Source organism: Oryctolagus cuniculus, chromosome 4 (assembly GCF_051225735.1).
Source record: "Oryctolagus cuniculus isolate XC-2025 breed Fujian yellow rabbit chromosome 4, ASM5122573v1, whole genome shotgun sequence".
Lineage (NCBI taxonomy): Eukaryota > Metazoa > Chordata > Mammalia > Lagomorpha > Leporidae > Oryctolagus > Oryctolagus cuniculus.
Genome location: NC_142870.1, coordinates 7,413,972 through 7,437,724, shown reverse-complemented (window position 1 = coordinate 7,437,724; position 23,753 = coordinate 7,413,972). Strand labels below are relative to the sequence as shown.

At 49.9% G+C, this 23,753-nt stretch overlaps 1 protein-coding gene across 2 annotated transcripts in view; it reads right to left on the bottom strand.

The window, feature by feature from the left end:
- Nucleotides 1-12,835: 12,835 nt before the first annotated feature.
- The window catches only part of KCNJ6 (potassium inwardly rectifying channel subfamily J member 6), a 269,639-nt gene continuing 258,721 nt past the window's right edge, over nucleotides 12,836-23,753 (bottom strand). For both annotated transcript variants that reach the window (XM_008274882.5, XM_070073153.2), the window contains exon 4: nucleotides 12,836-19,348. In XM_008274882.5, coding sequence (XP_008273104.1) covers nucleotides 19,023-19,348 — 326 coding nt within the window. In that variant the 3' untranslated portion in view covers nucleotides 12,836-19,022. The remainder of the gene's footprint in view (nucleotides 19,349-23,753) is intronic.

Below are 23,753 nucleotides of genomic sequence, written 5' to 3'. Positions count from 1 at the left end.
GAGGGAGGGAGGGGGTTGAGAGAGGGAGAGAGAGAGAGAGTGAGAGAAAGGGGAGGGGGGAGAGACAGAGACAGAGAGACAGAGAGAGAGATAAAGGGGAGGGAGAGGAAGAGAGACAGAGCGAGAGAAAGGGGAGGGAACAAGGGAAGGAGAGAGAGGGAGAGGAAGAGAGAGAGAGGGAGAGAGAGAGACAGAGACAGAGAGAGCGAGATAAAGGGGAGGGAGGGAGGAGGGAGAGAGAGAGACAGAGAGAGAGAGAGAGAGAGAAAGGGGAGGGAGGGAGGAGAGAGACAGAGAGAGAGCGAGATAAAGGGGAGGGAGAGGAAGAGAGAGAGAAAGGGGAGGGAACGAGGGAAGGAGAGAGAGGGAGAGGAAGAGAGAGAGAGAGGGAGGGAGGGGGGAGAGAGACAGAGAGAGCGAGATAAAGGGGAGGGAGAGGAAGAGAGACAGAGAGAGAGAAAGGGGAGGGAACGAGGGAAGGAGAGAGAGGTAGAGGAAGAGAGAGAGAGGGATAGAGAGGGGAGAGAGAGAGAGAGGAGGAGAAGGCCACTGCAGGCTAGGGTGCTATCCTTGGACTCAGGCGTGAGATCTGACTTCCTGCGTGGCCCTGGGGCAGGTGAGACAGTTTGGCAACAATTTAAACAAAGCTGGCTTCTTTGGGCGCACACACACATGAAAAAGAAACCAAGGCCATATCAAATTATTTCTTTATTGTTCCAGTCAAAAAAAGAGGAACACCTCAATATGTAAACAGTTTCCCTAACACAGCGAGTTCTTAAAGATATATATTTTTTATTCTAAAAAAATTTGGCATTGTAGTGATTTCTCAATACATAATTTGTGCTTTCGCATTTAGCATGCTTTCGTCTTATGTCCGTGCACAGACGTACTTGGAGTTGAGTGAGGGAATTACGAAAGGACCGAGAGGTGGGTCAGGAGCCAAACCAGAACTTGAGCCCTGCCTGGATTTCCTTTCTGGAAAGCAGGTGGGAGGTGGGCAGTGCAAATCGTAGTTACTTTAGCATGAAGAGAAGTCAGAAACCTCGGTAGCATTTTTTTTTTGAAAGATGGATTTCCTAATTTTCTTTCTGTTCATCTCTAAGAGATCACTGGTTTTACTCAGAGAAAACTTTATTTCGCACAGTGTATTTTAAAAACACCTGTACATCTCTTAGTGATCCTTGTTTTAGGACTTTGTTGGAGACATGGCTTACCTCGCCTGCTACTGAAATCCCACTAGTGGTTTCTTCTGCTTTTCATGGTTTCGCTGTGTTGTTTCAGAGTTTGACAGTTGTGTCAAGGGCATTTTGCTTTTGCCAGTGAACATTCTTCTTTTTACAAGTTAATCTTTAAGACACAAGGGCCTTTTAAGCGCTATGATAGTTGGTTTTTTTTTTTTTTTTTTTTTTTTTTTAGCTAAGTGTGCCCACACAATTCCCTCCTTGGAGTGTGTTCCTTAGCTGGAATTCCAAGTCTTCTACAAGTTAGCACCAGTTTTCCAAATGCATGTTCTGTCAGCTCCTAGGACGATCCTATCCAGGCTCCAGGCCTGCTCCCCTGCTCTCCCTGGTGCCTGCCTGTCTTTGGACCCCTCCCATGCTGGTCCTTGAACTGCCTTCTGCCTAGGAGCCCTGGCTTCCCAAATCCACCTGGTCTTCAAGGAATGTCAGGACAAGTGTCCCTCCCTCCCGACACACCATCGCTTAGTATTCACAGCAGCTGTCTGCTTTTTTTTAACATACAAGCACACTTGTTGTGTGTGCCCTGTTCTATTAGATTGTCTTATTTTTAAAACTGGACTCAGCTTCCTCACGTGCTAAGTGGAAGTCAGTCTTTGCTCGCAGGGTCTTAGTGGTTTGCCAAACCTAGCGCATGTGGCAGGAGCTGGTAGCCAGGAGCGGAGGGCAGCAGGGAGTATGCACAGCTTCATGGCCAATGCCCAGTCCAGGGGGCGCGTATTTGGCCCTGCAAAGTGTGGGGCAGCGGCCAGTTTTCAGAATATTTTGAATGCGTTTTATCCTAGTCTAGTTTTAGTTGGCTGCTGGGGTTCCCCAAGAATGAAAATGCAAGTGTGTGCCAGCTCCCAGTACTGGTGAGCTTCACCCACCTTGGAAGCAGACTGATTTATTTCTCCGTGGGAGGCAAGTTCTCAATGGTGTTTTCTGGGGAGGAAGTTGAAGGCCAAGTGCACCTCACCTGTGTCTGGCCTCTTTGGAAGATTCGTGTTCTGTAGGAACGGCTACCGGAACTGGCACCCTGATGGGCATTCTAAGGACATCCCAGCTTGGTGGCCGGGTTCCGAGGGCTGCTGGGCTCTGCTTTGTTGAACTAGTTCCCTACAGTTCTGTGAGTGGCAACAACGAGAACTTTTGAGTCAAGAGAAACAAACACGCAAGTCCCAAGGCAAATTCAAGCTTAGCCTCGATTTCCTAGATTCAAGATTGTAGGTAGATTGAAACTTTGGCACTGCTATGCACTCTTGAGCTAGTGAACTTTCCGGAATAATTTTCTGTCTTAGGAAATGGTTCACAGAACCACCCCATATTTGTTGGGCCATAGTAAAGACTTCAGGCTTTAGTGTTAGGCTATTTTACATCAATTATTTACATTACATTATATTTACATTAATTATCTTTCAGCCAGATAGTGGAGAATGGCTACTGTTTCCACTATTGGTACAAGACTAGTACAAAGCAGAAAAGAGTGATATGGCTAAAATAAAGCAGTTGAAGTAAAACATTGTAATGGTTTGAGTTGTTTGCTTCCTTGAATTTGTTAAATTTGATTTAGTTAATTTTTCTTTTTGACTGCGGGCCTGACTGCATGCTTCAGGGAGGGAGTTGCTGGATTCAGTGAAGAGCAAGTCAGCAGTGAGCCTCTGGGGCTGAAGGGCTGCTCACGGGCAAGCCAGCAGCATTCACTTTGTATTCATTTTCTACCAATGATGCTAACTTTCCTTGGGGATGTTTCTACCGTAGTAGACCACAGTGATTGCACACTAATACCTGACTTAACTAGAAGGCTACCGCATAACTCGTCTACCTGCTTTCAGGCACCGCAATGGTGGAGGAATGGGGAGAAGGCTGTGCCACAGCCACAGGGCCAGAGACGATTCCACTACTGCCAGCAGTGAACAACTTAACAGTTAAAACAGCTGAGGCGTGAAGCCATGCCATGTGGGGCCGTTGAGGGCAGGGCTGGTGTAAACTTGTACTGATGGTGCTGTAGGAGCTGATATTGGAGTCACAGAGGCAGGGATCCTGGGGTTCAAATGCCTGGTGAAAAGATGAGGACCGAGCAGCAGATTCACATTCCTCTTTAGCTCACAGGAACACTCTTTAAGTTAGACTACATTCTGGGCCACAAAACACACCTTCACACATTCAAAAGAACAGAACTGTTACAGCACTCGCTCTTAGATGATGATGGGATTAGACTAGAAATTAAAAACATCAAGATAAATAGAAAATCCCCAAATATGTGGAAATAAGACAACACATTTATAAATAACATGGGTCAAGGAAGAAATCTCAAGAGAAATTAAAAGATATTTTATACTAAACAAAAATGAAAATACATCACATTTTCTGGAATGCAGTGGAAACAGTTCTTCAAGGGAAATGTGTGGCATTGAATGAATGTAGTAGCGAGGAAGATCCAAAATCAATCATCTAGGTTTTCACCTTAAGAAAGTAGAAGAATGGGGCTGGTGTTATGGTCTAGCAAGTCAAGCTGCTGCCTACAACACTGGCATCACACATGGGCACAGTTCAAATCCCACCTGCTCCACTTCCAATTCAACTCACTCCTAATATACCTGGGAAGGCAGAAGAAGATGGCCCAAGCGCTTGTACCCCTGACATCCATGTGGGAGACCTAGGTGGAGTTTCAGGCTCTGGCTTTGGTTTGGCCAAGCCTTGGCTGTTGCAGCCAATTAGAGAGTGAACCAGTGGATAGAAGATCTCTCTATCTCCATCTGTCTCTTTCTCTCTCTCCGTGTAACTCTCTCTTTCAAGTAAATAAATAATCTTTAAGAAAAAAGAATGTAGAAGAAGAGGAAATTAAGTTCCAATTTAGTAGATGGAAATAGATAATAACAATTAAAGTACAATCAATAAAATTGAAAATAAGAAATCAAGAAAGATAAGAAAATAAGAAATCAGTGGAAGCAAGACTTGGTTCTTTGAAAAGATCAATGCAATCAAGATCATAGCCAAGCCATTTAAGAAAAAAGAAAGGAAACAAGTTACCTAACCAGAAACACAACCTGAAATGAATAGAGACATCACTACAGATCCCATGGACATTCAAAGGATGCTAAAGAAATGCTATGACAGCTCTCCGCTGACGAATTTTTTTTTTTTTTGACAGGCAGAGTGGACAGTGAGAGAGAGAGACAGAGAGAAAGGTCTTCCTTTGCTGTTGGTTCACCCTCCAATGGCCACCACGCACTGCGCTGATCCGATGGCAGGAACCAGGTACTTATCCTGGTCTCCCATGGGGTGCAGGGCCCAAGCACTTGGGCCATCCTCCACTGCACTCCCGGGCCACAGCAGAGAGCTGGCCTGGAAGAGGGGCAACCGGGACAGAATCCGGTGACTCAACTTGGACTAGAATCCGGTGTGCCAGCGCTGCAAGGTGGAGGATTAGCCTAGTGAGCCGTGGCACCGGCTTCCGCTGACGAATTTGATAACCAAGGTGAAATAGACCAAATTCTTCAAAACTCACGAAGAAAAGGGCAATTTTAATATGCCTATATTTTTTAAAGAATTTGAATCAATGATTAATAAACTTCCAAACAAAGAACTGGGCCGATATGGGTTCACTGGTGAATTCTACCAGACATTTAAGGAAGAAGTTGTATCAATTCTCAACCGTGTCTTTCAGAAGACAGAAGCAGAATGAATACTTCCTAACTCATGCTATGCGTTCAGTGTCACTTTAGTACCAAAATCAGACAAAATATTATAAAAAAAGAAGATGATGGGCCAACGTCTCTTATGAACATAGATGCAAAAATCCTTAACAAATTAAAAGTGAGTCTAATGTAACATTGTATAAATAGAAATACACGACATGACCAAGTGGGATTTATCCCAAGTATACAAGGTTAGTCCCACATTCAAAGATCAATTAATTTAATCCAACCAACACGCTACAGGAGACTCTCATGATCATGTCAATAGATACAGAAAAGGCATCTGATAAAATCCATTCATTCATGATAAAAACTCAGCAAACTAAGAACAGAGAGGAAGGTTTTCACTTCATAAGTAATATCTTTAAAAGTCTTATAGTTAACATCAAACATGTTGGTGACAACACTGAAGCATTCCCACTAAGATCAGGAATAAGACAAGGATGTACCTTCTCCTCAATGCTTTTCAACCTGATAAAGTCCTAGATAATGCAAAGATCCAAGAAAAGGCAATACCATGTAGGCAGATTGGAAAGGAAGAAATAAAACCATCTTCGTTTGCAGATGATATGACTGTCTATGCAGAAAATCTCAAAGAACTGATTAAGAAGAACCCCAAGAAAATGTGGGACTAAGAAGTGATTACAGCAAGGTTGCAGTATACAAAGTTAATATACAAAAGCCAATTGCTTTTTTATGTCAACAATGAACAGACTTCAAAATTAAAAACACATTACCATTTAAATTAGCGGTCCCCAGTATGAAATACTTAGATACCAATCCAAGAAATTGTGCACAAGATCTATATCAAAGAAGACCACAACACTCTGGTGAAAGATGTCAAAGAAGAATGAAACAAACGGAGGGCATCCCACTTGTCAAGGTGTCAGCTCTTTTCCACTTGAGCTACAGATGCATTGCTATACCAATTAAAATCCCAGCAGATTGCTTTGTGGACAGCAGCAAAGAAGCGGTTCTAAAGTCTACATGGAGGAACAAACACCCCAGAATAGAAAATTCAAGATTGAAGAAGTACAGACTCCAGACGCTGCTGGACTTGAAGACTTACTGTAAAGCGACAGCCATCAGGGCAGTGTGGTATTGGTGGAAGAACAGGTTACTCCATCGATGGGACAGAACAGAGGGCCCAGAAAGGGGCCCACGTAAGCAGAGAGAACTGACCTCCAGACCCCACGTGAGCTGGCATCTAGTTAAGCCAACACCTGGGCTCTCCGTATTCCATAACAGAGGGCCTGGGTTGTCCCAGCTCTGCCCCTGAGTCCAGCTCCCTGCTAATGCAGACCCTGGGAGGCAGCAGGTGATGGCTCATGTCATTGGGTCCCTGCCCCCCACATGGGAGACCTGGATTGGATTCCCAGCTCCTGGCTTTGACCTGGCGCAGGCTTGGTTGCTGTGAGCATCTGAGGAGTGAATCAGAGGATGGGAGATCTCTTTGTGTCTCTCTCTGTCTCTCTGATTGCTTTTCAAACAAATAAAGTAAACAAATACAACTTTAAAAAGAAATAAATCCTTTGTTAAAAAAGAAAGGAATCAGTCATAGATCTATTGTAAAACACAAAACTAAAAAACCCCTAGAAGAGAACATAAGACAAAGCAGGCATCTTGGACGTGGTGGTTATTTTAGATACGACCCCAAACCCATGACCCACCAAACGAATAACTGATCGGCTGGACTTTGTTAAAATTAAAAACTTCCACTCTGCAAAAGACAACATCAAAAGAACGAGATGACAGGCCACAGATGGGGAGAAATATTTGCAAAAGGAACATGTGATAAAGAACTCTTACCCAAAATCCATAAAGCACTTGAAAAACTCGACAACAGAAAACAACTTGATCGAAAGATGGACGAAATACTGAGTAGAAAAACAAAAGACCTGAGTAGACTTAAGCAGTAAACAGATGGGAGATCGTCGCACATGGAGCTGTTTGGCTTCCTCTGCCACTGGAGAATTGCAAGGTAAAACAACAGTGAGATGCCGCGGCACACCTGCAGGGTGGTGGAAATCCAACACAGTGTCAGGGGCTGATGGGAGCAGCAGGACCCTCACCCACTGCAGGCGAAATGCAAAATGCTGCAGCCACTTTGGAAGACAGTTCGGCAGTTGCTTATAAAACTAAAATGGGGAGGGGGCGGCGCTGTGGCGTAGCGGGTTAAAGCCCTGGCATGAAGCGCTGGCATCCCACATCGGCACCGGTTCTAGTCCCGGCTGATCCACTTCCGATCCAGCTCTCTGCTATGGCCTGGGAAAGCAGTGGAAGATGGCCCAAGTCCTTGGGCCCCTGCACCCACGTGGGAGACCTGGAAGAAGCTCCTGGCTCCTGGCTTCGGGTTGGCGCAGCTCCAACCATTGCGGCCATCTGGGGAGTGAAACAGCAGATGGAAGACCTCTCTCTCTCTCTCTCTCTCTCTCTGCCTCTCCTCTCTCTGTGTAACTGACTTTCAAATAAATAAATAAATCTTAAAAAATAAAACTAAAATGATCTTACCTTGGGATACAGAAATTGCACTCCTTGGGAATTATCCAAATGAGTGGAAAATTTGTTTCCGTCTAAGCCTGCACCCAGCTGTTTCTGGCAGCTTTCTTCATAATTGCTGCAACCAAGCAGGTGAATGGATAAATAAACTGTGAATGGATGTGGATGGATCTTCTGTGGTGTACCCAGAAAGCAGAATATTGTTCAGCATTGAAAAAAAAAAGAATTGTCAAACCATGAACACACATGGGGGAATCCTAAGTGCACATGGCTAGGTGAGGAACGTCAGTTGGAAAAGGCTGCATCATTCCAGCTCCATGACATTCTGGAAATGGCAAACTATGGAGGCAGTAAAGAGATCCAAAGGCTCCTGGGGAAGGGGGGTGGGATGGAGCAGGAGAGAACCGAGGCGGTTTAGGGCAGGGGGGGCGCCTCCAAGTGGCCCTGTGTTGCTGCACACGTGTCATCACAGGTTTGTCCAGACCCACAGCATGTGCGACACCAAGAGAGAGCTCCAGGGTGGACTACAGGCACTAGGTGATGGTGATAACGTCCGTGTAGGCTCGTCCACTGCACCAGGTGCACCCCTGCAGGGCTGCAAGTCAGGAGGTGCACCCGCGTGATGGGGTTTGGGGGAACTCTGCGCTTCCTACTCACGTCTGCCGTGAAATTAAATCTGCTCTGGAAGGCGCAGCGTGTTAATTTTTTTAAAAACGGGTGATAAAACCTTTAAAGAGCAGTTTGATGACGTCTCCAGCTGCACACGGCTCACTTGGGTGCAGAACCAAGTCCAGAGTCCTGGTCCCTTAAATCCAAGTCCAGAGTTCCTACAGAACACGCACAGCAGAAGGCGACTTGCTGACCCAGGGCCTTTTAAAAGAATGCCGCAGTGAAGGCAGAGGGGAAGGGGGTTGTGTTTCTCAGGCTTTGGATTTCAGGACATTTACTCCTGTGGACCAGCTGCTGTCTGATGGAGCAGTGTGTGTGTGTGTGTGTGTGTGTGTGTGTGTGTCTGGGGTGGGGGCTGTCCTATTGATTACTCAGAGGAGCTAATCACTACATTATGTTCAGAGGAGTCTTCAACCTTTCAGAAAATGAAAACAAAACCCCATATGAAGATGCAGCTGGGGCAGAGTGCCGCACCGACAGGTCCCACAGCTTCTTGGCACCTGTTGGAACAGAACAAGCGGGCCGAGTGCGAGGAAAAGGCTTCCGGCGCATCATCCGTCAGTTCTCATTCACCCTCGGCTGCCCTGGGTGGACACCGTAGGCCAGCCAGGGGCGGCAGACCTTGGGATCCGACGGGCCTGGTCCCACAGTGCGGGCACACCCAAAGATTTGCACCCCAACACGTGTGCCCTGAAGGCAGGACCCCGCGGCACTGGCCAGCGAGTCTGCTTCAGCGCTGTCCCTGGTGGGCAGAGCTCACGTGTGCCTGGGCCAGCCTGGAAGGACCCTGGAGGGGTCAGTGCCGAATTGCACTTCACCTTTCCTGCCGACAGAAGGGAGTCTATTCTCAGGTTCAAAGCCACGAGGACCGAAAACCCCACGTTCAAGGAGAAAATACTGGGGGCGGTGCAACCAGGGGCAAAAGCGATTGGAAGTCGGGTGTTCTGAAACAATGTGTGAGGAGAAGTCTTTGACGTTGCTTCTGTCTGTACTCGGGCTTGTGACTCAAGCACTGTTTTGCACCAGCCTTTTAGGCATGATTTCTTTAATGACATTTTTTATGTTTGATAAATATTTTTAATTTATTTTTTACATTTTAAAATATTTTATTTTTTCATGCATTTCGTTGGTACAGTTCCAAGAAGACAACCATCTCTTTGGGCATCTGTTATACTGACTAGTTTAGGATTTTTTTTTTTTTAAGTCAGATGTGATTTGGGTGTGGTGTGTGTGCTGTGGGATGATGCCTTAGAGAGTAGCTTACTTTTAAGAGAGTGACAGACAGGGGAGGAGGGAGAGGGAGAGAGGCGGATCTTCCATCCACTGGTTCACTCCCTATTGGTTACAACAGCTGGAAGTAGGCCAGGCTGAAGCCAGGAGTCAGGGCCTCCACCCGCATCTCCCACATGCATGGCGGGGACCCAAACACTTGGGCCAACTTCCCCTGCTTTCCCAGGCGCACCAGCAGGGAGCTGGATTGGAAGTGGAGCAGCCGGGCCTTGAACCAGAGCGATACGGGATGGCAGCATCTCCAGGCAGACACTTCACTCACTGTGCTGCGACCCCGGCCTGAGTTCTTCCAGGAGCAACGTGACCACCTAAGTTCACGCAGTCCTAGAGAGAAGGGCTAGGGATATCCTGCAGCAGGCAGCCGCGTGAGCGCCCCTTTGCCCCGGCCCAGCCCTGCACTTGCTTGGCTGTCCCCAGGGTGCCTGCAAGTGAGGCAGCCCCTCGTGGGGCCTCTGCCGGGCCTCCTGGAGCCGGTGGGGGAGTGGTCCCCACTGATGGGCCGGCGTTGCCATGGCAGCAGGCACTCCAGGGCTCAGTCTGTGCAGAGGGCGGGGGAGGAGAGACCCATTTGCCAACACGGGCAGGTATTCGGGTCATCATTTCAGAATCCCATGCGCATGTGCGCACGTGTGCGGTTACTGTTGGCGCTGTGCACCTCTCGTTTTAGGTAAGAAACTGCTGGGCTGAATGAAGGGGTTCAGGATCCTCCCTAATAGCTGGCTGCAGAAAGCGGGACCACCCCGCTGGCCTGGGCCCTAGACGCCCAACCATCGCTCATGGCTTTCGAGGTGTCTGTTGGCAGGAACACAGTGGCCTCCTGTTTGATCTCAGGTGGTCAGACTAAACATAGCATGTGCTCAGTTAAAACTGACGGTGGCGGTGAGCGGAAGGTGACAGGACGAAGCCCAGTGAGAGGTTGCTGGCTTGTGGCTGCTGCTGTAAGGATGGGCTTCAAGCCTCAAAGACGCAAGCAAGGTGAAGTTCTGGAGGTGGGACGAGGGGGTAAGAACCTGGAGAGGAGGCGTGCCATCACGTGCCATCACATGAGGAGTCAGAGCGTCCCTGGGGACAGCACATTTTGTGTCACTAACTGTTGGATCTGGAGGAAGTAAAGGTGGCACCCTTAGCACTGCCGTCCTCTCGGAGGGGAGGGGAGGGGACATGAAGATTATCGACCAGGGTGGGATTTGGATTGGCTGTGGGGCGGCTTCACGCAGACAGCTTTCAGACGTACTCAGAACAAGAGGTCAGCTCGGGCTGGTCAGGGACGGGGCTGCGGTTGCCTGATGGCCAAATGCACGCTTGGGGCCTCGAGACACCAGAAAGTGAGACTTCCTAGGAGGTGAAGAATTAGACGTGGGAAGGAAGAAGCCAAAGCACTGAGAATCCCCGTGGGAAAAGCGGAATGTCCGGACTTTTCCTCCGCTCACTCTGCATTGTTTTCTTCGCACTTACACAGGGGAGGGGCACTCTGGTGCTGGGGGGACTCTCAAGGTCTTTTTTTTTTTTTTTTTTTTTTGACAGGCAGAGTAGACAGTGAGAGAGAGAGACAGAGAGAAAGGTCTTCCTTCCGTTGGTTCACCCCGCAATGGCCACTGTGGCTGATGTGCTGCGGCCAGCGCACTGCACTGATCCGAAGCCAGGAGCCAGGTGCTTCTCCTGGTCTCCCATGCGGGTGCAGTGTGCAAGCACTTGGGCCATTCTCCACTGCACTCCCGGGCCACAGCAGAGAGCTGGCCTGGAAGAGGAGCAACCGGGACAGAATCCAGCGCCCCGACCGGGACTAGAACCTGGTGTGCTGGCGCCGTAGCTGGAGGATTAGCCAAGTGAGCTGCGGCGCCGGCGACTCTCAAGGTCTTAATTCCAGCCTGAACCCTGAGCTATGGGTGTCAAGGTTGCTGGCCCAGGTAAACCTGAAAGCTGCAGGTTCCCCAGAAAATGCTTCTTGTGGGGAGGGGGACATTGGGTGGGCAGGAAGCAGCCCCTAGAGGAAGAAGTTCATCCGGGAGACACAATGCACGCTCGGGGCCTTGAGACACCAGAAAGTGAGACTTCCTAGGAGGTGAAGAATTAGACGTGGGAAGGAAGAAGCCAAAGCACTGAGAATCCCCGTGGGAAAAGCAGAATGTCTGGACAAATCCGGGGAGACCTTAGCAGGCAGGTCGGTCAAGGCTGTCGGATCTCCCAAGGATGAGACACAGGAGGGTACTTCTCACACCCGCTGGGGGCAGAGATGCTCAGAGAAGATTCTAGAATGGCCCTGTAAAGGCTGCGTCTGAGGACAGTGTTCTTTCTTCTCCCCTGGGAACACTGGTCCAAGAGGCAGAGGTTCAGATCACGCAGGGCCCCCGGCAGCGTCTGGCTGCACTCCAACCGCCCCATCCTACTCCCTGTGCTTAGTGGCAACAGGCCCAATGCTACTGCACCCCGTGAGGCACTCAGCCTGGCCTGGGGTCTTCTTAAGTGGGCAGAAGACTAACCCTGGGCTCCTGGGAGAGCTGTCCTCTGTGGGGGAATGTTTTATGATTCCCATGAGAATTTCGGAAACGAGAATGAAGTCCACGTTTAGTTCACTAGAGCTTGTTGGCATTTACATCGCCGGAGCGGTGGGTTAGGCGTCACAGTCCTCACGACCGGAGATCCTGCCATGGGCACTGGGCCTTGCTCGTGCAAAGGCCAATTAGACTTCTGAAATGGAAACGCTTCGACTTTGTGGCCATGATTCTCGGTGACCACAGGGCACCTTAGGATTCCTGTCTAGGGGCACAGTGTCTACAAATAGCTTTATTTATTTATTTATGTATTTATTTTTGACAGGCAGAGTGGACAGTGAGAGAGAGAGACAGAGAGAAAGGTCTTCCTTTTGCCGTTGGGTCACCCTCCAATGGCCGCCGCAGCCGGTGTGCTGCGGCCGGCACACTGTGCTGATCTGAGGGCAGGAGCCGGGTGCTTCTCCTGGTCTCCCATGGGGTGCAGGGCCCAAGCACTTGGGCCATCCTCCACTGCACTCCCTGGCCACAGCAGAGAGCTGGCCTGGAAGAGGGGCAACCGGGACAGAACCGGCACCCCGACCGGGACTAGAACCCGGTGTGCCGGCGCCGCAAGGCGGAGGATTAGCCTATTGAGCCGTGGTGCCGGCCTACAAATAGCTTTATAAATACCATTTTCATCAGTGACCGGTGTCCCTCACTTCATCCTGTAAACTATGCCAGTGAACTCTTCCTGGCTGTCTTACCTGTGTTTTGCCTTCCTTTCCCTGGGACTCTCCTATCTGGATTAGGTGGCTGCATGAAGCTGCCTCTCGCCCAAGTAATGGGGCCAAGTCAAAGTTTGCCTCCTTTCACACCTACGTAGGTTTCATGGTGTTGCCCTTGGAGACGGGTTTCCTCCTGCCTGGTTGTTAGGCTGCAGGGTCCCCCGCGCTTTTTGCGTGGTCTACGGCACAGACACCATGACCCAGGACCACATCCATCATGTTTCTATAGCAACACAACATTACAAGAGTCTACGACTTTTTTTTGCCTCACCTAATTTGCGGAAAAGCACTCATATAAGAACTTGATACTTTTTTTTTTTTTAATAGAACTAAAACTTAGCTTGGGTGGACTACAGCTGGCACTCGAAACACTTGCTTGGATCAGAAGCGAGTTCTGCTGAGTGACACAGAAGAAGGTCATTTAATACCGACTTAGCGAGACACACCACAGTCTGGCTTTCATCCATCCAGTAGTTCCCTGATTACCAATCTGGGTATTGTGCTTCTGACTCACAGAGAAACAAACACGTCAACAACTCTTTACGAGCCTTCGGTTGCTCCCTGAGCTCTTTTCAAAGATCCACTTGGTTTTCCAAGAGAAGCATTCAGTTCTTCATTTGCAAGTTACGCTGCTGGTTGAGGGACTTGAGAGAGTCCAAGCAGAAGTTCCAGGGTCACCTTCGCCACCCTGGTCAGTTGTAAATTGCAGGCGAGAGGGGACTTCAGCAGCCTGTTCAGTTCTCCCCCAAGACAGCATAACAGAGAAGCCAAGGCCGCGAGGGGAGACTGGCGGGACTTGTGTCAACCGCTCTTAGTCCAGTTCACCCCACTAAGCAGAGACAAAAGGCTGAGCCATTCAAGGATGGGGAACCTTTCTCCTGCCCATGGCCGTTTGAGTGTTTGTAGCATCATTCGTGGGCCACGCACAATTCTCGACTTCGCAATTAGTCTGCTGTGGATTTACCGAATTTGGAGTCGAACCGGCAGTGGCCGTGGTGGGGCCACACCAAATGATTTTGTGGGCCTTACTCAGCCCCGCGGGCTGGACGCCCCCCAGCCCTGAACGCAGGGCCTCTGGGCCCCCGCAGAGCAGTACTTGCGTTGCTGGGCCGGGCATTCTGTTTCCCTGTTGCTCTGAATGAGTACTTTGACTGTATCTGGTTTCTGAGTTGACCACTGGACCCTGGCTGGTTGTTTGCCACTCGGGGGGGGGGGGCGGTTAAGAAAAGGAAGCCTCTTCCTTTGAGACCCCGACTGTGGGACTGGATTCAGAGTCTCGTGAAGCTGATGTCCCTTTACCAAAAACAGCTGTGCAATTTTCCTTACGTGGACCCATGAGCAGCTCCAACAGATCTATACTGCAAGGGAAGGCCAGCTTCCTAAGTTCCCCAGGAAATCTCCTAACAACATAGTACAGTACTTACTAGCACTATTGAATATTCCTAGTACTCTTAGCACTTAGTAATTAGCAGCACTCAGTAGTACCAATAGTACTTGCTAGTATTACTAGTATAGTACAAGGACTGGCCGACTTCCCCTGTAGAGGGCCAGCTAGGAAATATGTCAGTTTTTGCTCACCATATGGTCTGTGTTTTAACTGCTCAGCTCTGCCAGTGAGATCTGAAAGCAGCCATAGGCAATACATCTACAAGTGGGCGTGACTGGGAGCCAATAAACCTTTATTTATGGACACCGAAATTTGAATTTCATGATTTTCACATATCACAAAATATTCTTCTTTTGTTTACTTCCCCCCCAGCCACTGAAAAATGTGGAAACCATTCGTAGCTGGCAAGTGGTACAACGACAGGCAGTGGGTTGCGTTCTGTTTGCAGATTTGCTTTGCTGAAAAAAAATTTTTTTTTGTAGTAAGTCTTGGAGCCTCAGGACCTGAATATGCAGCCAGCATCTAGCATTCACTGGTCTTGGGGAAGTGACCTTGGGAAGTGACTCCATCTCCCCACATCGTTGGTTTCCATCTAGAAAGTGTAAATTACGGCACGCAGCCTCCCACAGTGGGTTACAATGCAGTGAGATAATTCGGGCAGGTGCTCTAAGTGTGCTAAAGCAACACACAAGGCAGGGAAAAATAGTTTTGTTATTGTGCATACTGTGTTTCATCAAATCTCTTAGCAACCTTCTGACAGAATTTCGACTGAAAGGTAGCACTCTGTATGAAAAGCACTTCAAGAGGTAAAGGGCAGAAATGTTAGGAAGAGGTGTGTTTTACTCAGTTTTCAAGTAAAAGGTAGTATTTCCTGGATTCTAGGTTGGCTTTAGAGTCTAGAAACGAGATGGAATGACTCTGCTACACTACAGTGTCATATCAATGATCATCATTCCGGATTTATAGCTCCCGCCACTGAAGGAAAATCACCACAAGACAATACTTCCATTTATGAGGACGCATCCTAGAATTTGCGGAAAATGAAGAGAACAATTTACGTCCGTGCTATAATCTCAAAAAGTCATCCATCATTTTTCATCATATACATTTTTCTAACTCTCGGAAGACCCCTCATCTGCATGGATTTAAAAATGGTTTTCCACCCAAAGAAACTTATCTTTTGGCTCCATTTTACACAAACTGTTTGAAGTACTCTCGTATGTGGAACCCTTAGTTTTCACCTCTCTTCCTGACTTTTTAAAGTATCTGAGTCAATGAAAGAAAGATTAAAAAGCAGTCAAGCTATTGGCAAGCTGTTTTGGAAATAACTTACTGTAAATGTTATTTGCCCAGCAAAGTCAAATGATTTCTCATTCTTCTGGTGTGATCACGGTGTTATGCCCTTTTTCTCTGTCTACCAGCTCCCACGTTTGTAAACAATTTTTGAATATCCCAAGGATACTGGCTCAAATCTAGGTTAAAAAAAAGGGGAAAAAGTAAGAAATCTGAGCTGTAAGAAATCATAGGAAGGGAAGGCATAAGGGTGGTGTTTGGGAGACTTCAAAATTTAGGCTTTCAAATGAAGTCATACATTAAAAAAATTAAAGTGTAATGAAAAATAGATAGGTCAGAGCTGGAGTTGGGTTGAACCTGTGAGTGAAAATTGTGCTTAAAAAATAGGTTGATCTTTTTAGAGACAGAAGCTGGATCTCCATTAGGGAACCTATTAGGGAACCGAAGACACTAAACTAAATCCATAGACTTGAGAGCAGGGAACCAGGGGAGGAGCAAGTGAGGCTCAGGGGAGGAGGGGGCTGGGCGAGAGCGCGTCCCGCTGCGTGGACGCGGAGTGGCTGAGTGTTGGATCAGCTGGGTTGGAATCCGGGTTGAGAAGGAGTGGAAAAACGCTGAGCTGACATTACAGTGACTGCAAGTGTGTTCACGCAAAATAGTTCGCCCAAGCGATAACATAAAACATGAACTATTTTATTAGTTACATAAGGTGGATTTATAAATGCGCAGCTGGAGAGCTGCTGGGGGAACGCAAGTGGGAACCCCAAAGGAGCTGCACTGCCCTCAGGAGTGCGCTGCCCTGTCAGCCTTCATCCGGGCTCTGATCTGGCTCATGGCCCCCACCACACTTCACGGCCCAGTGACTCAAACGCATCAACCCAGCAGACCACAATATCGAGCTGAGAGTCGTCTCCATCAGCTATGATACTGTCACATGAAAATAGGCTGATTTCCATCGTGGATGAGGGCTGGGTTCTGTGACCCAGAATGGGGAGAAACTGTGGCGTCGATTTTGTTGAACTGACTTAATGAAAAACACCATTCACTACTTGCTGCTTAGAAAATTCCGTCTTAATGAACTTCTTTCAATTGCAAATTGTAACAATTGACACAAAATACACTGTTAAACGGTATTCTCAACAACTGTAGAAAAATAGACGTGTTAGGGGCGGTCTCAGAAAAGTTCAGCAGGAGCATGGAACTTTAAAGATTCAGAGGCTCACGTTACAAAAAACAAGATTTGGTTCAAGTTCTTTCTCCAAGTACACGGACACCAAAGACAGTGAAAACAGGGAGCCCTCTCACAGACACGGAACCACTCGTGCTCCTGGCCAAGGTGTTGTCAGGCCCTCTGTTCCGCTCCGTTCCATTGTGCTAAGGGGACAGGCAAGAAGTGAACAGGCCCGAGCTGCTCTTCCAATCAGACAGCAAGGTGGGGGTTGTCCCTGACACCTTAGTCATGGATTGAAAGGCCCCGGGGAGTCTTCAAGAGCTAAATTAGCAGAGGTCTCACAGCCCCGATTTCGTCTTGCTTTGTGCTACCCAGGCCCTGCCCTGCAACCCTGGCGAGGCTGCAGAGTGAGCGCCCGAAGCCAAGAGTGTGCCCTTCGTAAGGCCACAGTGAGGTCAGGCACGGGACCTCCCCCACAGCCTCGCAGGAAGCGCACCAGGTGGCGTCCTCCTCGACCACCACCCCCTCCCTAGAGGGTGCGCGATGGAGAAGCGGATCAACGCATACTGAATGCGAAAAACATGACATGTCGGCCCCTGGTTTGTTTTCCATCAAGCCAGGGCAAGAAGCAGCTGTCCTGATGCAAGACCCCGATGTCACACGGAGGAGCCACTCGCCTCGTCTCCCAGGCAATCGCTCTCTGGTAGATGAGGTCCCCGGACTGTGGCGAAGCCTGTGCAGTCTGGACGGGGGTGGCTGGAGGAACAGGGAGGCAGCGTGCTGCATCTCTTTGACCTCCGTGGTGCAGAGCCTCAAACCGAGCACAGCTGTGGGCGCTGAAAATAAACTGGATCCATTCAATGAATATTGATGATGGGCGACTGTGTTCAAGAACAAGCGGTTTCTAAATGCGAAATGAACATGTAAGATCTGTTACAGTGCAAAATCTCCACCTGCCCCTCCGTTGTGTCCAAGATTCTCTTCCTTTCCTATTTTTTTTTTCCATTTTGGAATTTAGATTTTTCAGTTCAAAATACCCCTCCCTTTCTCCCTCCCATCCTCCCTTCATCTTCCTCCCCTCCCCTCTTTTTCTACACCTGTCTTTGCAGATTAAAATGAATTAAGGCTGCAGTGTTTTGTTTGTCCTCGTTAGCATGACAGACACTTTGGATTTGATTTCTCATGGGTGGCATACCCCCCGCAGAGATTTCTTAGATAGTCACCCTCATCGTTGACCGCATCTTTGAATACTGAACCTGGATCGGATGGTTTCGTGAGTGAAGCATAGAGAAGTCACAATGCGAGAAATGCTTGATGGATGAGCCCCCAGGGACAGGCAGGACGTCCTCATCAGAGCTCCAGCGAGAGTGAGCGGTCCCTGGTGACCATCTGCGGCACCCACCACGTGCCTTTAGACCCCATCCATCGTCTGCTCACTCACCACGTCTCATCTTAACAGTCTGCGGTTTCTCACGGTCACGGGTGGAACAGCTGGAGACCCAGTGGCTGCGCAGAAAAGTCTCCTCAACTATGAAACCACAAAGGGCGAGAGTGCGCGTGAGGAGCGTCAACGCATCACCAGTGCCATGCAAGAGAGTGTGTTCCCCCCAGGACACAGCGAGGCCCCTGTTAGACTTGGCAAGCATTTCATTGGCCGTCAGCATCTTGGTGGCGGGTCTTGCCACCTATTGGCTCTCCCAATGCCCCCAGCCCTATGGCTTGTTAGATTGGATGAGAGGATTGGCGAGGGCACAGTGCGGTGCCCGAGGGGCCTCCAGTCTGGGACCTGGAACTCGGCCATGCAATAAAGGACCAGCAGTCGATGGATGGAAGTAATCTGGGAGGCACAGACATCAGAACAGAAATGCCTACTCTACATTGGGGATTTTTTTTTGGTGTTTGTTAGTTTTTGCTTATTTCTACAGTTATAGATCTAAGCCTACATTAATGATACATCTATGTACATTATTTAGAAGTTCTGTTCTACAGTCCTTTTGTACATGCTGGCTACTAGGTGCAAAAAAAGAAAAGGACAGCATGAGGCATGTGTATATACAGTGGCTCGTGTCTGCTCTCCTGGGTCCCGTAACTGCAGCGCCCGCCTGGGACAAGCACCTGGCCCGTGGTAGAAGTAGCGTGTTCGGGTTTAGGGCGTGGAGGGCTCCACGCCATGAATAGGTCGGCCCTGGAGACCTAACTTGCCGCCTCCCCGCCAGCATCGTTGACGCGCTCTCGTGAGTGGTCTGTTATTGTCCAACCCACGCAGGTCCATAGCTTAAATCTGTGGGGGTGGGATGCGGTGTTTTGGGGAAGAGCCCAGGCCTGGGCCACAGAGCGTCGCACCTCAACCAAATCCGTGTCTACCTCGTCGATCTAAATAACTGAGAGGGGGCAGGTAGATATTTTACACCTTGAAGATTTGTTGTGTGGTGATGTCAAAATCAAATAGAAATAAGTAAAGAACAAAGCGAGAGAGACAGAAGAGGGAGCGAATGCGAGACCGGGAGAGGCTGCGCCGGGGCGCGCGCCCGCAAGGCCACTACACTTTGGATTCATTCTCTAGGTTTGCCACATCACCGTTCCTCTCCGTCTGCTCCTCCAGCTCCTTTTCCTCCCCCTCAGTCTCCAGTTCCGCGTGCTGGTTGAGTTTGCTGGACACAGACCAGCTCAGGGGCAGCTCTGCCCTGCTGGCCAGCTCGGCCAGCTCTTTGGCACTCAGGGAGGGGGTGCTCGTCTCGTAGGTCTCGTGGAAGCTGTTGTAGTCGACTTCGTAGAACCCGTCCTCCAGCGTCAGGACAGGCGTGAAGCGGTAGCCCCACAGGATCTCACTGGTGATGTAGGAGCTCCGGGCCTGGCAGGTCATCCCTGCGGAGAGGAGGGGCGGCGTTAGGAGGTGTGAGCTGGGGAGGGAGGGGGCTGTTCACACTGACACCTGCACAGGGACTGCCACCAACGAGAGGTCACTCACACCGTAGACACGTGCCCCTGGTGGAGTCCCAGGGACCAACGGCAAACTCCTGGCTCCCCTGAAGCGTGCCTGCACACAGCGCACGTGCACATCTGTGGCTACGCCACCTCCACTCTTTGTCCTGGAAGAACCCTGACGTCCTGACTCTGGCTACCCACTGCTTGGAGAAGCTTCCCCCGAGGTCTGATGGGATTTGAGTGCTTCGGCCACAGACTCGGGCTGAAGTCTGGCTTGTGGGGCTGCACGCAGGCTGCCCATGAGCTGGAGGCCACGGACTGGTGCTCGCTTGCCTCCCACGTAGGCCATGAGTATGGTCCCTTTGGGCCGAAAGGGATACCTACCTGGATTTGCATTTCCCTAGGCCCAGTGGGCATCGTAGCTCAGGTCATGCAATAGCGTTTGACTTCGATGCCTTTTTCTCCTGCTTAGACATGGGAAGCCCTTTTGCTAATTTGCACAAAGTCACGTGAGCTCCAGGCGGGCCTGGCGTGGGAGCAGCTTCCTTTGAAATGCGACATGTCAGCATGCGGGGAGCCCCACTCATCTCCTTAGAAAAGAAAGCGAGGCGGCAGACGCGGCCTGGGGTGTGGGCAACGCCAGTGAGCTTCCTCCGGAAGCCAGAGAGCACCCTTGGAAGAATTCCCAGGAAACAGAGCGTCCATGGCATCATTCATTCAGGCGAGGGGGCAGTGTCCAGGCCCGCGATGCTTTAGCGGTCCATGGAACTATTTTAATTCCTTTTAAGGTCAGAACAAAAAAGAGCTTTTAGAAGAAACCGCGTCTCACTTGTTGAACACTATATTTAGTGGAGTAATAAGCCCGTGATTATAAAGTAAATTGAAAGTATGTCATTGCAAAAATTAAAAGAAAAAAGACAGAAAGGAAGGAAGAAGGAGGGAGGGAACAAGCCTTGTGTTCTTAGAATTGTATCTTTGAAATGCGTGAGATCTGTTCTCGTTATCTTAATAAAAATATTGGGCATAAAAATAAAATTCCAAAAAGAATCATGTACACATTGAAATGTCTGGGTACTGATTCTCAACACCAGTTGTGAAAAAAAAAAATAGTCCTCTTCGTACCAACGCAGTTGCGAAATACAATTTAAAGAAAATTGTCAAAAATGGAGTATGGGGTCCACAGAGGCAAAACTACTGGGGACTCACGAAACTCCTGTGTGGGCCCCGGGTCACTCACTCATAGAGCAGCCAGCTGGCCGAACCGTCAGTCAGTCAGTCATCTGCTAGGACAGCCAGTACTATGCTGTGCACCTGCTCTGTGCTGAACGTGGGCGGGGCTGGGGACGAGGATGCCGCGGGCTGCTTCCACAGCAGGGCTCAGAGCTGCTGAATGTTCCCGCACTGGGGCTCTTGCTCCTGGTCTGGAAGGGGGAAGCTGGGTGCCAGGGATTGAAGCGATGGGCTCCGCGGCAGGTGTCAGAGCCTGAGCCATCCCCAGTCCTCACTCCACACCCGTGCGCGTCTTCCTGGCCTCAGAACCGGAGTGGCATGCTTGTTCAGCGCTGCCCTGGCTGGCCCGCAGGAAGTCTACCTACGCCTCCGAAGGTCAGACTTCCACAATTTGAAAAGAACACTTTGGCTTCGCCTTATTTTTCTTTTTCTAGTGATGCTTCTCTTCCGACTTACTCCTTACCTGTGCCGGGGAGTGGTGGGGTAGATGCCAGGGCAGAGGGAGGTGGGCACAGATTGAAGCACAACTAGGAGGCCGGGGGTAAAGGTGACAAAATATTTTTGTTGGGAGTGGGTGCTGCTGCAGATACCCACACCCGCGCTAGATTCCCAGGGTTTGAGTCCCAGCTCCACTTCCAGAGCTCGCTGACGTGCAGCCTGGGAGGCAGCAGCTGATGGCTCAGGTCTGTGGCTCCCTGACACCTCCACGGGAGACTCGGATGGGATTCTTGGCTTCTAGCTTCAGCCTGGTCCAGCCCCGGCTGCTGTGGGCATTTGCAGAGTGAATCAGCAGATGGGCGATCTCTGTCTGTCTCTGTCTCTGGCTTTTCAAACAAAGCATTTACAAATCTCTTTTGGAGAAAGAAGTACGTTCTTATTGTAAGGGGACTAGAAAGTGGAGAAGGCAGGTGTGTAGCCCAGACGTCCACATGTGAACATCCACGGAGGGTCCTCTGGATTCTCGGGGACATGTGGAAGTTTTTCTTTTTATTTATTTATTTATTTTTTTGACAGGCAGGGTGGACAGTGAGAGAGAGAGACAGAGAGAAAGGTCTTCCTTTGCCGTTGGTTCACCCTCCAATGGCCGCCATGGCCGGCGCACCATGCTGATCTGAAGGCAGGAGCCAGGTACTTCCTCCTGGTCTCCCATGGGGTGCAGGGCCCAAGCACTTGGGCCATCCTCCACTGCCTTCCCGGGCCACAGCAGAGAGCTGGCCTGGAAGAGGGGCAACCGGGACAGAATCCGGCGCCCCGATCGGGACTAGAACCCGGTGTGCCGGCGCCGCAAGGTGGAGGATTAACCTAGTGAGCCACGGCTCCGGCCTTTGTGGAAGTTTTTCAAAGCCGCCCATGGATGTCTTTCCTCAGTTTGTCCTTCTGTCTTTTTAGTTAGCCTGCTGTTTTCTCCAGCGTTCTCACTGCCATGGGCAGCAGCCGTATTACACAGTCACTGCTGATTGTTCTTGGCAATCAAACAACATAAAAAAATGCCTCCAGAACTTTTATTTCTGGCTGTGTAAATAATCAGACATAACTAGAAATGAAAAACCATTATGAAAACCAAAACCTGAATGAAGATTTTATAGTACATGGGAGTTATCAGGAGAGAGACGCGGTATAGACGTGTGAAGGGACTACAAAGGACGCAGTCAAAGGACGACACTGGGAACAGTGGAATGAGATGTATGAGAACCGGGTCCTCCGCAAAAGCGGTGCGCACTGGTGGAGGGGGCGCGAGGAGTCCTTCCAGAACGCTGGACGTGAGCCCCAGAGCGTTTGCTCAAGGAGAATGGCCGAATCTCACTAAGATCCCAAGCTTCCACTTTGCGGCCTTTTACCCCTCCCCAGTTCTGCGTCGGCCTTGCCAACCAGCAGCTGGCAGCCACCGGAGCTGAAATCATGGTGAAAGCCAGTGGTGTGGCAGCCACCGGAGGAGCCGGGACTGGCTTGCAGCTCGTTGAAGTCCGTGGCGGAGTTCCCACTGTTTCACGTGCTGGGCTGTTTCCCAGAAATCCGCACGTGCACGGCTTGTCTTTGTCTGAGCTTGCCCAGTGTAAATGGCCATTTTTCTCTCTTTCTTCTAAAGATTTATTTCATTAATTTGAAAAGTGGGAGGAAGGGAGAGAGAGAGAGCGTGAAGCCAGGAGTCTGGAACTCCATCCGGGTCTCCCACGTGGGTGGCAGGGGCCCAAGCACTTGGACCATCTTCTGCAGGGAACTGGATTGGTATTGGAGCAGCCAGGACTTGAACTGGTGCTCTGATGTGAGATGCTGGCATTACAGGTGGCGGCTTAATCAGCGGTGCCACAGTGCCAGTCACAACAGCCGTTTTCATGGGCACTTTTCTAAAACCAGTAGCGGCTGGCGCCGCGGCTCAAGTAAGCTAATCCTCTGCCTGTGGCGCCAGCACACCAGGTTCTAGTCCCGGTCGGGGCGCCAGATTCTGTCCCGGTTGCCCCTCTTCCAGGCCAGCTCTCTGCTGTGGCCTGGGAGTGCAGGGGCCCTGCACCTGCATGGGAGAACGGGAGAAGCACCTGTCTCCTGGCTTTGGATCAACGCAGTGCGCTGGCCGCAGCACGCCGGCTGTGGCAGCCATTAGAGGGTGAACCAACAGCAAAGGAAGACCTTTCTCTCTGTCTCTCTCTCACTGTCCACTCTGCCTGTCAAAAAAAAGAATAAAAAATAAAAATAAAACCAGTAGCGTTTGTTTTATGTTGTAACCGCCTGGGGCAGTGATAACAGCTGAGGAAAATAGGAGGCTAATACAGAAACGAGAAGAGAAGCCGGGGAAAGGTGCCCCAAGGGGTTTGGAAAAGCTCTGCAGTTTCCCGGAGACTCAAGAAGCCCGCGTGGGCATGCAGGGTGCGCACACACCCGAGAACGCTCGAGAAGCCCTGACTCCCGCTCTGGAAGATGCGAGGCTCTGTGCCCCGAGAAGCGAAGGTGAGGACAGCTGTCAAGTGCCTGGCTGAGAGTTGGAGACGCACCTCACCGTGCACAGACACCTTGCAGACACTGGGGGAGCTCGCCTCCAGGCTTTCGCAGCATGCTCTGTCCAATGGTTGGCTGAGCAGAGACTTCCATGGTCACGCCCCGAAAGGAGCATGGACCTTCA